This window comes from Muntiacus reevesi, chromosome 6, assembly GCF_963930625.1.
Source record: "Muntiacus reevesi chromosome 6, mMunRee1.1, whole genome shotgun sequence".
Taxonomy (NCBI): Eukaryota; Metazoa; Chordata; class Mammalia; order Artiodactyla; family Cervidae; genus Muntiacus; species Muntiacus reevesi.
Genome location: NC_089254.1, coordinates 78,178,882 through 78,192,762, shown reverse-complemented (window position 1 = coordinate 78,192,762; position 13,881 = coordinate 78,178,882). Strand labels below are relative to the sequence as shown.

The window sequence follows — 13,881 nt, the reverse complement described above, 5'->3', positions numbered from 1 at the left end:
AGGACATGCTAAGGAATTTAGAACTTTTTGACAGGCAATGGGAGTCATTAAAAGATTTAAGCACTGGAGAAATTCTATCTGGGTATGTGTAGTAGAAAGGTGATCCAGGAAGGTGTGTGTGGGAGGATGTGGCCAGACAAGACTGGAAGCTAAAAGAGAAGTTAGTAGGTGTCTCCAATGAGCTGTCAGTGACTGGAGACATACATGGAGAAAGCTCTGGAGATGGGTTCTTTAAAAGAAAATGAGATTAATCCTTTGTCTGTTGCTTCGTTTGCTGTTATTTTCTCCCATTCTCCATTCTGAGGGCTGTCTTTTTACCTTGCTTATACTTTCCTTTGTTGTGCAAAAGTTTTTAAGTTTCATTAGGTCCCATTTGTTTATTTTTGCTCTTATTTCCAATATTCTGGGAGGTGGGTCATAGAGGATCCTGTTGTGATTTATGTCGGAGAGTGTTTTGCCTATGTTCTCCTCTAGGAGTTATAGTTTCTGGTCTTACATTTAGATCTTTAATCCATTTTGAGTTTATTTTTGTGTATGGCATTAGAAAGCGTTCTAGTCTCATTCTTTTACAAGTAGTTGACCAGTTTTCCCAGCACCACTTGTTAAAGAGGTTGTCTTTTTTCCATTGTATATCCTTGCCTCCTTTGTCGAAGATAAGGTGTCCATAGGTATGTGGATTTATCTCTGGGCTTTCTATTCTGTTCCACTGATCTATATTTCTGTCTTTGTGCCAGTACCATACTGTCTTGATGACTGTGGCTTTGTAGTAGAGCCTGAAGTCAGGCAGGTTGATTCCTCCAGTTCCATTCTTCTTTCTCAAGATTGCTTTGGCTATTCGAGGTTTTTTGTATTTCCATACAAATTGTGAAATTATTTGTTCTAGTTCTGTGAAGAATACCGTTGGTAGCTTGATAGGGATTGCATTGAATCTATAGATTGCTTTGGGTAGTATAGTCATTTTCACAATATTGATTCTTCCAATCCATGAACACGGTATATTTCTCCATCTATTTGTGTCCTCTTTGATTTCTTTCATCAGTGTTTTATAGTTTTCTATATATAGGTCTTTCGTTTCTGTAGGTAGATATACTCCTAAGTATTTTATTCTTTTTGTTGCAATGGTTGAAACAAGTATACTATCAAGGGTGAAACAGATCACCAGCCCAGGTTGGATGCATGAGACAAGTGCTCAGGGCTGGTGCAATGGGAAGACCCAGAGGGATGGGGTGGGGAGGGAGGCGGGAGGGGGGATTGGGATGGGGAACACATGTAAATCCATGGCTGATCCATGTCAATGTATGGCAAAAATCACTACAATATTGTAAAGTAATTAGCCTCCAACTAATAAAAATAAATGAAAAAAAAAAAAGTAAAAATACTATCATAAAAAAAAAAGAAAATGAATGTCAAGCAATTGTAGCACACATCTGTACTCTCAAGCACAAATTACGTCTGAGAATTTCACACTTGATTTCCTAGTTGAATTTTCATTTTGGCATCAAGTATGGACCACAGCACGTTTTCCAGGTGACACTAGCAGTCAAGAACCAACCTGCCAATGCAGGAGACATAGAGACGTGGGTTTGATCCCTGGGTCAGGAAGATCCCCTGGAGGAGGACGTGGTAACCCACTCCAGCATTGTTGCCTGGAGAATCCCATGGACAGAGGAGTCTGGCGGGCTACAGTGTCTCAAAAAGTGTTTTAAAAAGTTGGACACAACTGAGTGACTTAGCATGCACACACATGGACCACGGTGACATAAAGAGTGTAAGGACACATTACTTTACATGATTAGGCAGTACTGTTAGGGGTAAACATTTATGATGATGAAAATGTGTGAGTCAGTGCCACCCAAGTGAATTCTACCAAGGACCTGAAAACCCTTAGTGTAACTTACAAAATTATAGACAGCATCCCACAAGACCCATATTTCAATTTTTAAATTTCGTCCTGATTCCAATCTCCATGAGAAAAGAGAGATTTCATCTCAAAAGCAAAGTTGCTACAGGTCACAGAATACAGAGTGGTGACAACAGTGGAATTGGTCCCTACCTTAGAGATGCGACTCTCATCCTTCCTCTTGGAACTCTGCAAAGCTTCCAGATGATGGCGGGCACTGTCGTAGTCCACCAGCTTCCGGCTGCGCTTGGCAATACGATTCTGCCAACAGAGAAACACAAGCATGAAGAGAAAGACACGGTCACAGATTCTCTTCTTGACTGCCAAAACACTTTCCTTGTACAGAGTAGCTGGAGATCGAAGTGAACCAGAATTTCAGTAGACAAATGATCGCTAGAAATCAAACTACTGTCTTTGATCCTTTGTGTGAATGTGTGTGTGTGTGTGTGTGTGTGTGTGTGTGTGCGCACACGCGCGTGCGCACATGCACATTCAGTCATGTCTGTTTCTTTGTGATCTCATGGACTGTAGCCTGCCAGGCTCCTCTGTTCATGGAATTTTCCAGGCAAGAATACTGGAGTGGATTGCCATTTCCTACTCCAGGGGATCTTCCTCAACCAGGGATAGAAACCAAGTCTCTTGCATCTTCTGCATTGACAGGCAGATTCCTTACCACTAGGGATTTGTGTGACTACCATTAGGTAAATACCTCCCTTCTGATAATAATTAGGACAATAATTAAGAGCTGAAGGCAGAATTTACAGTCAAAGACCAGAGAAATTCCAGCATTGGTGGAGGAAAGCACATAAACCTATACTCTCTATTAGTCTTTATTCTAAACCTTTAAATGTTCCATTTTAAAGAGAGTCAAAGACTGTATTAGGATTTGCTGTTTTAGTTCTAATAGCACCCACACTAAGAGCAGTTCTATAAATCCTAAGAAACCCTTTTTTCCTAGAAGTGTTCGAAATCCCTTTTGATTGTTAGAAATATCTGAGGAGCTTTAAGAATATATTGATTCCTAGAGACTTTCACTTCTAGTTAGGCTATAGAGAGCTGCAAAGAATGCTACTCCCACACTACAAGCTAGTCTATAAAAACATAAAATGTCTTGATGTATCAGAGACATAAACACAAGCCAATAAAGCCATCTGAGTCTCAAAGAGGGACAAGTCTCTGTAGGGAGAGATGAGACACAAAAACCATTTCACCTTTGGCAGGTAAAAGCTGTTGCCAACCCAATACAAGTGGACAAGTTCAGTTCAGTTCAGTCACTCAGTCATGTCCAACTATTTGCAACCCCAAGGACTGCAGCATGCCAGGCCTCCCTGTCCATCCTGGAGTTGACTCAAACTAATGTCCATTGAGTCAGTGATGCCATCCAACCATCTCATCCTCTGTCGTCCCCTTCTCCTCCTGCCTGCAATCTTTCCCAGCATCAGGGTCTTTTCAAATGATTCAGTTCTTCGCATCAGGTGGCCAAAGTATTCGAGTTTCAGCTTCAGCATCAGTCCTTCCAGTGAATATTCAGGACTGATTTCCTTTAGGAAATCAGTGGACAAGAGATCAGCTAAAATTTTAACAAAGAGTTAAAGATCCACTGGGGACTAAAGTGTCAGTTTGGAATAAGAGCTGGGTGTCCAAGACACAGGGGAGGGGCTTCCCAGTGGTTAAGACTCCATGCTTCTAATGCAGGGGCCCCAGGTTCAATCCTTGTTCAGGGAACTAGACCCCACATGCTGCAATTAAGAATTTCACAGGCTGCAGTTAAGAGTTTGAATGCTGCAACTAAATACTCTGTGTACTGCAACTAAGACCCAGCACAGCCAAAAAATAAAAAGTAAAAAGTTATGAGGGTAACTTGCACTTATGAGCAAGCTCTTTCCTAGGGCTTCCACTGGATTCTATCAGAGTTTGGGGAACAAGACATCCCTTGCAATGCAGGTGAGAATGAGGTGATCTCTGACTGCCAAGGGGTAGAGACAAAGCCCTGCCTATTTCCTAGGTCATTTTTCTCTTTACAAAGCAAAAGCTTTATGCCACTTGAGGAGGAAACAACAGATCTTCATGTCCAGAGATACCAGGCAGAGATATCTGGGGAAGAAGCAGAAGCAAAACCAAACTGACCCTGGGAAGGGACAGGAATCCCCCGGGTCCATAGGATATATTCAAAAATAACTTCAGTACACAGCATTGAAACATGTATATTATCAAGAGTGAAACAGATCACCAGCCCAGGTTGGATGCATGAGACAAGTGCTCAGGGCTGGTGCACTGGGAAGACCCAGAGGGATGGGGTGGGAAGGGAGGTGGGAGGGGGGATTGGGATAGGGAACACATGTAAATCCATGGCTGATCCATGTCAATGTATGGCAAAAACCACTACAATACTGTAAAGTAATTAGCCTCCAACTAATAAAAATAAATGGAAGAAAAAAATAATTGCAATACACAGAAGGGTGGGAGGGGAAAAAAATCTCAACCCATGGGGGAGGAACATAAAACATTCTTTGGGGAATTCCCTGGTGGTTTAGTGTCTAAAACTTGGAATTCCCAATGCAGGGAGCTTGCATTCAATCCCTGATTAGGGACCTGGATCCCACATGCCACTACTAGGAGTTTGCGTGCCACAACAAAGATCGAAGATTCCACGCGCCACAACTGGGATCCTGCACAGCCAAATAAAGGAAGAAAGAAAGAAATATTTTAAAAATAAAAACTCCTTGGACCTAAGATCTGACTTCGATCACAAGAAGAGGTTTGATCCCACTTGGGCAGCAGCAGCAAACTTCTGCTTAGACCAACCACAAATGTGAAACTGATTCTTGCCTAAGACACACCAGAAAAGCATAACATAAACAGCCCTGCCCCACTCCAAGTCCACCACTGAATAACAAGAGATTGCTGCTTACCACTGGAGGAAGGATAAGTGTATGGGTAGAAAGCCCTTCTGCAATACAGGCACACAGGACTCCTGAATTCTGATGGGGAACAGGAACACTGATAAAAACTCTCTGGTATGCAAGGGCCCACCCAATGTGGGTCAAAGAGGCAAAAACTGGACTTGAACTCAAGAGTCTGGAAATACTATAGATGTTAGACTATATTCTCAAGGCCTTAGCAGCTCAGTTCTAGAGGAATTTGAAAGCAATGGTGCACTGAAAGTAACAATAGCAACAAGACTCAAATCCAGCTCAAGCTGCAATTAGCTCTTACGTTAACGGCTTGACAACAAAGAATGCCCACTTCCAGGCATAAATATTATTTCAGTCTTCACTCTTTCATACATGGAGCCTGGCATTCAATCAAAGATTTTGAAACACATACATAAAAAAAACAAACAAAAAAAAGGCCCATGAGAAAGGACAAAGAAATCAACAGAAACAAACTCAAACATGACCCAAATGTTGGAAGTATCAATCAGTAATTTAAAAATAACTATGACTAATATGTTAAAGTATCCAGGTGGAAAAGGTAGACAAAATACATAAATAGGTAATTTCAGCAGATACATGGAAACAGTTAAATGAAAATCAAATGAAAATGCTAAAGACAAAAAAAAATTTATATATCAGAGAGGATAAATTTGTTCAGTAGACATAAAATACTTGAGAAAAGAAACTGTACAGTTGAAGGTAACTCAAGAGAAATTCTCATTAAACCACAAGGAGAAAAAAAATTTTTTTTTAAATACAGAATCAAGCACAAAAGGCCTCTAATACAATATCAAATAGTCTAACATAGTATAAATTGGACTTTTCAGAAAGAGATGAGAACAAGAGTCAGAAGAAACATTTGAAGAAATAATGGCTGAGAATTTTGTGAAATAAGGAAGCCATCAAAATTCAGTTCCAGGAAACTCACAGAATCCCAAGAAAGACAACAAACAAGACACAGCCAGCTGTACCATAGCCAAACTGCTCAAAATCAAGAATAAAGAAAAACAGCAAATACAAAGGCAAGAATTACAGAAGACTAATTTTCAGAAACTATGCAAGCTAGAATACAATGGAGTGGTATCTTTTAAGCACTGAAAAATAAAAATCAACAGAGATCTTAGAATTTTATTCCAAGTGAAAATATCTCCCCAAAGTAAAGATGAAATAAAGATTCCTTTTTAAGCCAAACAACATTTGGGGGAACTCACTGCCACAAAAGAATTGTAATACCAAGTGGAGTTGTCAAAGAAATGAGTATCAAAAATGAAAAAAAAAAAAAGGCAAATAAGATTTTGGTTTTTTTTTTTTTACTTTAAAATAAGTTTTTCTTAGTGTTTATTTATTTATTTATGGCTACGTCAGGTCTTGTGGCATGTGGGATGCTCACCGTGGTATGTGGGAGCATGTGGGCTCTGCAATTTGCAGACTGCAGACTTAGTTGCCTCGTGGTATGTGGGATCTTAGTTCCCAGACCAGGGATTGAACCTGCATCTCTGGCCTTGAAAGGTGGGTTCCTAACCACTGTACCACCAGAGCAGTCCCACCTCCTTATATTTTGAACCCTTGTGCCCTCACTTGCCTCACTGATTCCCTGCTCCTGACTCTGGGTTAGTACTCCTTCTAGCAGTGTCCAGGTTTCTGTGACAGACTCCGTCATCCAGATACTCTCTGCACAGACCACTTCCAACTGGTGCTACTGAAAAATTTGGCTGATATACCACATTCACTTAAAACATGCGATGAATTAGTCCAGACAGAGCAGAGAGAAGTGTCTGATAAGGTGACAAAGCTCATTATTTTCAGCAGATATCTGTTACCTCCCAGGAAGCACTGACCCTCGAGGCAGTGGCCTTGTGTGACTATGGAAACTCTTACAAAACTCTGCTTTGTGGACTTGGGTGGGGTGGGAGCGGGGAGTCTCCTTTAATATCTTCCAAGAAGCAAACCTTGATTCTTTGAAGATAAATTTGATTTTTGAAAAGAGTTAAAATTCAATTACTTCCAAGCCTAGGAAGGTGCACTGGATCATCTTATTTTTTGTTCACAAACAAGAAGTGAAGTAAATAATGTGAGTCATTTTTTTGTGTAACTGACAAGTCAATTACAGAGTACAGCTTACTATGGTAGAAGTTATTATTTTGAAGGCCATCACTCATTTTGATGCATATATTTTTGTGTTTGAAGAGCCAATCTTATTTCCTTACCTATTTCATATTTGGAAAACCTCATCTCCAAAGTAAGGGTAGAGTTAATACACCATAGCTTTTACATAGAAAATGATACAATTCTTATTTAACCATCTAATAGTAAGCTTTATTAAATAAATTTACTAGCTTAATAGTAAATGATTTTTGTCTTTTTGAAAAGTTTGTTTTTGATGCTGACCCTTTTTCTAAAGGCTTTACTGAACATGTTACAATATTGCTTCCTTTTTTTTTTTTTTTTTTTGGTGACAAGCCATGTGGGGATCATAGCTCCCTGACCAGGGATTGAACCTATACCCCTGCATTGGAAAGTGAAGTCTTAACCCCTGAACCACCAGGGAAGTCCCAATAAATAGTTTAACTAAGTGGTTTATTTAAAAGTACTTCAGATTTCCCACTATGCATTGACCTTACACAGCAAAGAAAATAATTTACTGGAATTTTAAAAATTTCAACAATAATCCCAATTTGGAATTCATTTTGGCTCACTGCTCTAGATATATGCTTAGTGGCTCAGGCATGGCTGCAAAGATAAACTCTAAACTGCATTTTACAGTAACAGCTCACAGCTGTAAGCCTGCCTGGGTTGGTGACAAGCTGGCTCTTATTACAACATTGATGTTAGATGTTAGTGCTGTATAAAAAACTGTAACACGAGGTGCCCTGCCAATCACAGTTGGAAAAGTCAAACATCATCCCCTCATAACTGGTACTTCATAGCCCTTGCTGATAGGTTGCAGTAAATATTTGGAAATCTGCCTGAGGTTACACACAGTCTGTTGATATTAACAAGAGTCAAGGAGGTTAACTGTGTTCCAAGCTTTGAAAATTCTCCACTGTATTTTTAATCATAAGCCCCTTTTCATCAACAACCCATTCATTACATAGAAACTCAACATTCACTTTATGAAACAACGGAGTCTATATCCACTTCTAACTTCCAGCCACCGAGTAAATGCATACTTCTGTGTATTTTCATAAAAGATAAGTCCTTCAAACACTAGAAACAGCTAGCCCACCTACTCTCCAACTCCAAATTTTCTCTTTCCCAAGATAAACACTGCTGTTTCCCTCACTGCTCATCATATGAAATGCTTTTGCAATTCTCTATTTTGGTTGAAACCCTATGTGTATGCTCTAATAGTCTACATGTGGCTTCACAGAAACAGATTATGTAGGTTCTTTTCATGATGCAGGTAAAACCATGAAATATATTTCATTTATCTTCAGGGCATGTAGCTGGAAAAATGATTCCAGATCTCTTATGTAAAGATGTTTCAGTAAGTGAAGGATCATCTTTATGCTTGCTTCTCCACCACACTGACCCCAGGAAAAGTAAAAATCCCACTGAGTGTTTAGACAAACTGTAAACATAAACCAAAATAATCCATCAGGAGTTTATTTTAATCTATGTTTCAACATAAGTTTTCCTGTATCTGTTTGTCTTCTGGAATTTTATACTCCTAAAGAGAATGGCTAATTTCCAAATAACTTGCTGGGCAGTACCATAGCAAATAACAAATAAGAAATTAATGCTTCACACTTCTTTTGATGGCATTAAGTTTTGATCCTGAAAGAAACCAAATAACTTTTCAAATGTGTTCTTCTGTAGGCAATCACAATTTTCATTTGCTTTTCAAAGTCATACTATCAAATATTATCTGAATAATTTAGACAAGTTGTGAAGTTCTTTGAAATTTTCCAATAGGAAGACAAACTTTTCTTTCACCTTCTTCTGATCTATTGGGAATTGATTTTCATGAAGATTAATTACCATGCAATAAACAATATTCTAAAGTGTGATAATAATTCTGAGAATCATTGCTCCATAGACACTGCAAATTCCAATATGAAATGTCAAAATATCTGAAGATGTCTCAAAATGAACTCACTGTGTACAGAATTTTAAAATTTAATTTAAAAACTTTTTAATTCTCAGAAAATTTTAAAAACTGACTTAAAACCTTTTCATTAGGATGTAGTTATATAATAACTCAATAAACTATTCTGCTGCCTATGACAATAACATCACTGAGAATTGATATCTAGATTCGTTCTCTGGGATATTTTGCCAACAAGGCTAATGTATCTAGTCTGATTCACTTAGGTTCTTGTCTGGTGCCTCTGGCTTCCCCAAAACTCACTTAAGTATTAGCCAACTAGCACTAGGCATTCTGTGCAGGGCCAAGGAAATGAACGTCATTGATTTTGGCCAAGAAGTTTCACTATGTTTCATGGCCAAAGGCAGTTCACATTACTGCAGGTATTTTCCTGGTGTTTGGCAACGTCTATAAAGAAGGTTAGGCAACCATGCCTGAAATTTTGTTTTACAGACTATGACCTAATAAATGGGTATTGTTGTAAGCTGCTTAAAAAGAAAAAAAAGGGCCAAGTAAAAATGGAACTTTACATCAAAGGTCACCTAGTAAGATACTGCAAATGCCCATGGATGGTGGTTTACAGCTCCTCCATCTACAGGAAAGGCAGCATGTGGCTGTCTTACCTTGAAGTCCTCTTTCAGCTGGGAAAACAACTGGAGGGTAGATCTATCAAAGCTACCATTTGCTATCTACAAGCCTGATGGCTTAAAAACCATCTTTACCTTGAGAGTCAATTCTGAATCTGTGATATTCAATCCTTCATTTGTGTATTTCCCTTTCAATGAATCCAACTGTTAAATAAGACAAATGTTTTAGACAGAATATTTTTAGATCCAGATGCAAATGTATTTGAAATGCTTACATCTTAAGAATGTGCAGGTGTGCTATGAACATACACAAAATACATAACAAAGATCAGATTTTGCTTTCACATTTGCCATGAAGTTTCTCTTTTCCTCGTGACCTTGTTTATCCTAATGGAAAGTCTTGTCAAGTCGCATATAATAAAAAGGTTTGAACATAGACTGGAATTTTTTAGTAGCTCTGATTTATGATCAGATATATATATTTATATATATATATATATATAGGATTAAAAAGAATTCTATAGAGAAATAAAAGATGAAGCAGTTCATTAAAGGGGAAATGCTATTTCTGTAACTATATTTCATTTTATACTGATAGGAACAGAATAAAAATCCCACACTTAAATAAGCAAAAAGTTTCTGTCTTTGATGTCAGCTTGAGGACTTCTAGCCCCACTTATTTCTTGCCCATTTTTAATAAGTACATGCAACCATTAAATTCTTCCCTTTATAGCCACAGAATAAAATACCTTTATGTCGGGAAATTGGCCCAGATAGGTGTCCAGTGTCAGCAAGGACCCATCAACTAATTTCTGATGGAAGTCTTCCCACAGCACATCACATTTCTGAAAGAAAAAAGGAAATAAAGAGATGAATGCAGAATTATTTTAATTGGATACCTTTCACCAACTTTTAAAAAGCCTGAAACTATAAAATCAGATAAGTACTATTTCCTTGGATAGTAAATGGTAGAAGGAATGTGGATTATTTAAAAATACCTTAATTTGCCTATCATTTCTAAATTTACAATACTGAATGTATAGGCTACCTAAGGACTCAGCTCATTTAAAAATGTGTTTCTGCTTCTGAATTAATAAAGAATGTACTCAGCAGAAACTTCAAAAAGCCCCTGGTGCTGGTAGTTTAGTTGCTAAGTTGTGTCAACTCCTGGCAACCCCATGGACTGTAGCCTGCCAGGCTTTTCTGTCTGAGGGATTTTCCAGGCAAGAATACTGGAGTGGGTTGCCATTTCCTTCTCCATCAGAAGGTCCCTAGATCCTTATAAATGGATTTTGGTGCGAAGAGTCTGAAGAAATCCAGTGAAAGAGCTTGCTTCTGAAGCAGTCCATGAAATTAGAAGCCACTCCATACAAACAACAAACCATTGCTGAAGCTTCCACAAGGACAGCAGAAAGGGCCCCTACCATGCATGGCTGGCGCATCAGTTATGATAAACACAGCAACTATCAGATATTAGTATTGTTATGACTACTACTGTCACTGTGTCAAGTTAGAGTTGCTCAGATACATCCGACTCTTTGTGACCTCACGGACTATAGCCCGCCAGGTTCCTCTGTCCATGGAATGCTCCAGCCAAGAATACTGGAGTGGGTTGCCATGCCCTTCTCCAGGAGATCTTCCCAACCCATAGATCTAACCTGGTCTCCTACATTTCAGGCAGATTCTTTACCATCTGAGCCACCAAAGAAGCCAAAAGTGAAAGTATGAGTGGCTCAGTCGCGTCCAAGTCTTAGAAACCCATGGACATCAAGGCAGTTGGTTAAACACTTTACTTGTCTCTGTGTGTGATTTAATTATCACAATATTCTTATGAGGAAAGTCTTCCTGCTGCCTTTATGTAGAAGAGAATGCTGGAGCCCAGAGATGATATATAACCTGGCCTAGGTCATGTAGCTGGTAAATGACAGAGTCTGGGTTCAACCCCTGAATATGAAGCCCACAATCTGTCTCTGACACCAGGCTGCCTCACCAGAACAGGGTTCATATCCCAGCTGTGTGACTTTAGAATGGGTTTCAGTTTACCCAATCAAGGGAACTGACAACATAAAGTGCTTCACAGAATCCCGAGCACATAGCAAGTGTGCAAGAACATCACTCCATATTCTTCCCATCACTACATTTGGGGTCTCCTGATGCCATCTACCCTTTCTTTCTCCTTAGCAACAGAACCTCCAGTTTCTGCCAGGCACATGGCCTCCCAGGACACAGACCACATTTATTGGTCTCCACTGCAAACTAGTGTAGTCATGAGACTAAATTCTGCCAACAGGATGGACTTGAAGGCAATGTCCTTCAAGGGAGGTTTGTCCTCCATGCTTCCTCCTTCCTGTTACTGGAAGACAGAAATGAGTGCTGATAGCCAGAGCTCAGACAGTCACTTGAAAGTAGAGATGGCATCAGAGATGCAAAGACAGGCCCCTGATGGCCGTGGGTTCCCCCCACCGCACATGGGCTGCCAACCTTCAATGTCTGTCATGGGAGAGAAGTTTCTGTCTTGTTGAAAATCACTTTTTAATGGTTGATTTGCTTTTTTTTCTTTTTCACCCTTTAAAACCCAGTTCTAATTGTTATAGATCCTTACTGAAGAATGTTATGCAACCAAAAAATTTAAAGCCATTATACAAAAAGGCTTATATTCTATCTGAGCAGACCCTCTGAACAAGCAGTGCCAGCTGCTTCACCTTCAAAAGAGCTCATATTTGGGCCAGCAACTGAAGATTCCCAAAATTCTGGCAGCCACAAGGACCAAGGTAAGATATCAGCTGTTTCCTTAGGAATAAAGGTCAAGATAGTGGCATTTGCCACACACAGAATTGTAACACAGTGTTCTGAAAAGCCATTTATGCAAGCTTCTATCATTCCCTTAAAAAGTCTCCTTTTCATAATGAATTTTAAATGTTACACCTCTAATCAGAAATTTACAAAATGAGTTAAACCTTTAAAACATGCTGTTGAAACAATGTCTTTATATTTAAGAAATGTGAGAAGATGTAATTACTCAAAACAGCATTGAAAAATAGTGTGTGGAGGCTGATTTTGCCCAATTCACATCCTGAAAGGTTTCAAAAGAAGTTAACAGAGCTAACAAGAGGCTTATTCATTAAAAAATTAATCTCGGTTTCTATCACAGTCATAATAAGATTATGACTTGTGATCAATATGGGGGTGTCAGAATTTTCAGGGAGCAGCCCAGGCGAGTTGTTAACCCATCTTTCCAAAGCTGCATAGATGGTCAACATGTCACCTACCAGACCTTCCTGTGGGTTGTGGAGGCCACATCTCTTAGGTCTTCCATGCCTCATGAGAAGCAACAAGCTCCCGTGAAGCATGACAAACAACCACTCTTTGTTTTAACAAAGAACTTGGTCATGAGAAAACTTCAGACAGCAGAATTCCTAATGTCTGTAACAATCACATGCACTGTGCATTAGGTTGAGGGTGTGAATACACTGGCTTTCAGTGTATTATTAGGAGGTAAAATTAATACTCTCATTTTGCAGATGAGGAAACTGAAGCCAAAGAAGATTAGAGAACTCACCCAGTGTCACATCCCATTCTGCCTTCCTCAAAGCAACAGTAACTCCTTTCTTGCTTCCCAGAGCCAGACAGCCCTGGGCTAGACAGTGTGTTTTAAGTGTTAAGACATGTCTTGGGATAAAGTATTTCATTAGTTAAATTTCTACTCGCAAGCTCTGTCCTCAGCCCTGCAGACTGGCGAATGGACCAGCCGGTGTTAAACTGAAACAGATGCTGTTCTCAGCTCGTGCACTTGCTTTCAAGGAGGGATGGGGAAGGAGGGGCAGAACATAAAAAAAAAAAAAATCAAGTCATGAGCCAATTCTACTGCTGAAATGGGCTAAGAAGTGTAGTAAGGGACAGAAAAGTGCTACTCTCATGTTGAAGAAAAACAATCTTTAACACACAGCTTTCTACCCAAGTGCTTTTATCATCATGTTCACTCCTCACTATGAGTTTGGCTCAATCTTGATGGTGGAACTGCACAGCGCCTTCTGGGTACATGGTGTTCCCTCCTGATTAGGGCCATGAAGTGCTGTGAGGGGATAAGTTGAGTGAGTAGGACACGGTGGGACCCGCAGGGAACCCACCCTGGGCCTCCCAAGCGCTGTGACCAGCTCTCACCTCGCCAACCATTTTCACATCTTCACGCCCATACCAGTCAGGCTCATAGACTTCATGCAGCGACTCGGTGAGCTTCATGGAAGCCTCTTGCATGCCTAGCATTGGAGAAAAGCACTTCCTGTTAGAGAGAGGTGGGTGAAAAATCTCTTCCTCCTTCCCCTACTTGTCTAAGTGAGAGGGAAAATCTTGAACACTTGCTAAATGTTTAAG

The 13,881-nt window shown here is 39.7% G+C and overlaps 1 protein-coding gene across 1 annotated transcript in view; it reads right to left on the bottom strand.

The window, feature by feature from the left end:
• Positions 1–13,881, bottom strand: part of AMPH (amphiphysin) — a 210,967-nt gene that overhangs the window by 69,455 nt on the left and 127,631 nt on the right. Inside the window, exons 4-6 of the mRNA XM_065939340.1 lie at positions 13,672–13,766; positions 10,260–10,355; positions 2,054–2,161 (exon numbers count right to left, since the gene is read on the bottom strand). Coding sequence (XP_065795412.1) covers positions 2,054–2,161; positions 10,260–10,355; positions 13,672–13,766 — 299 coding nt within the window. The remainder of the gene's footprint in view (positions 1–2,053; positions 2,162–10,259; positions 10,356–13,671; positions 13,767–13,881) is intronic.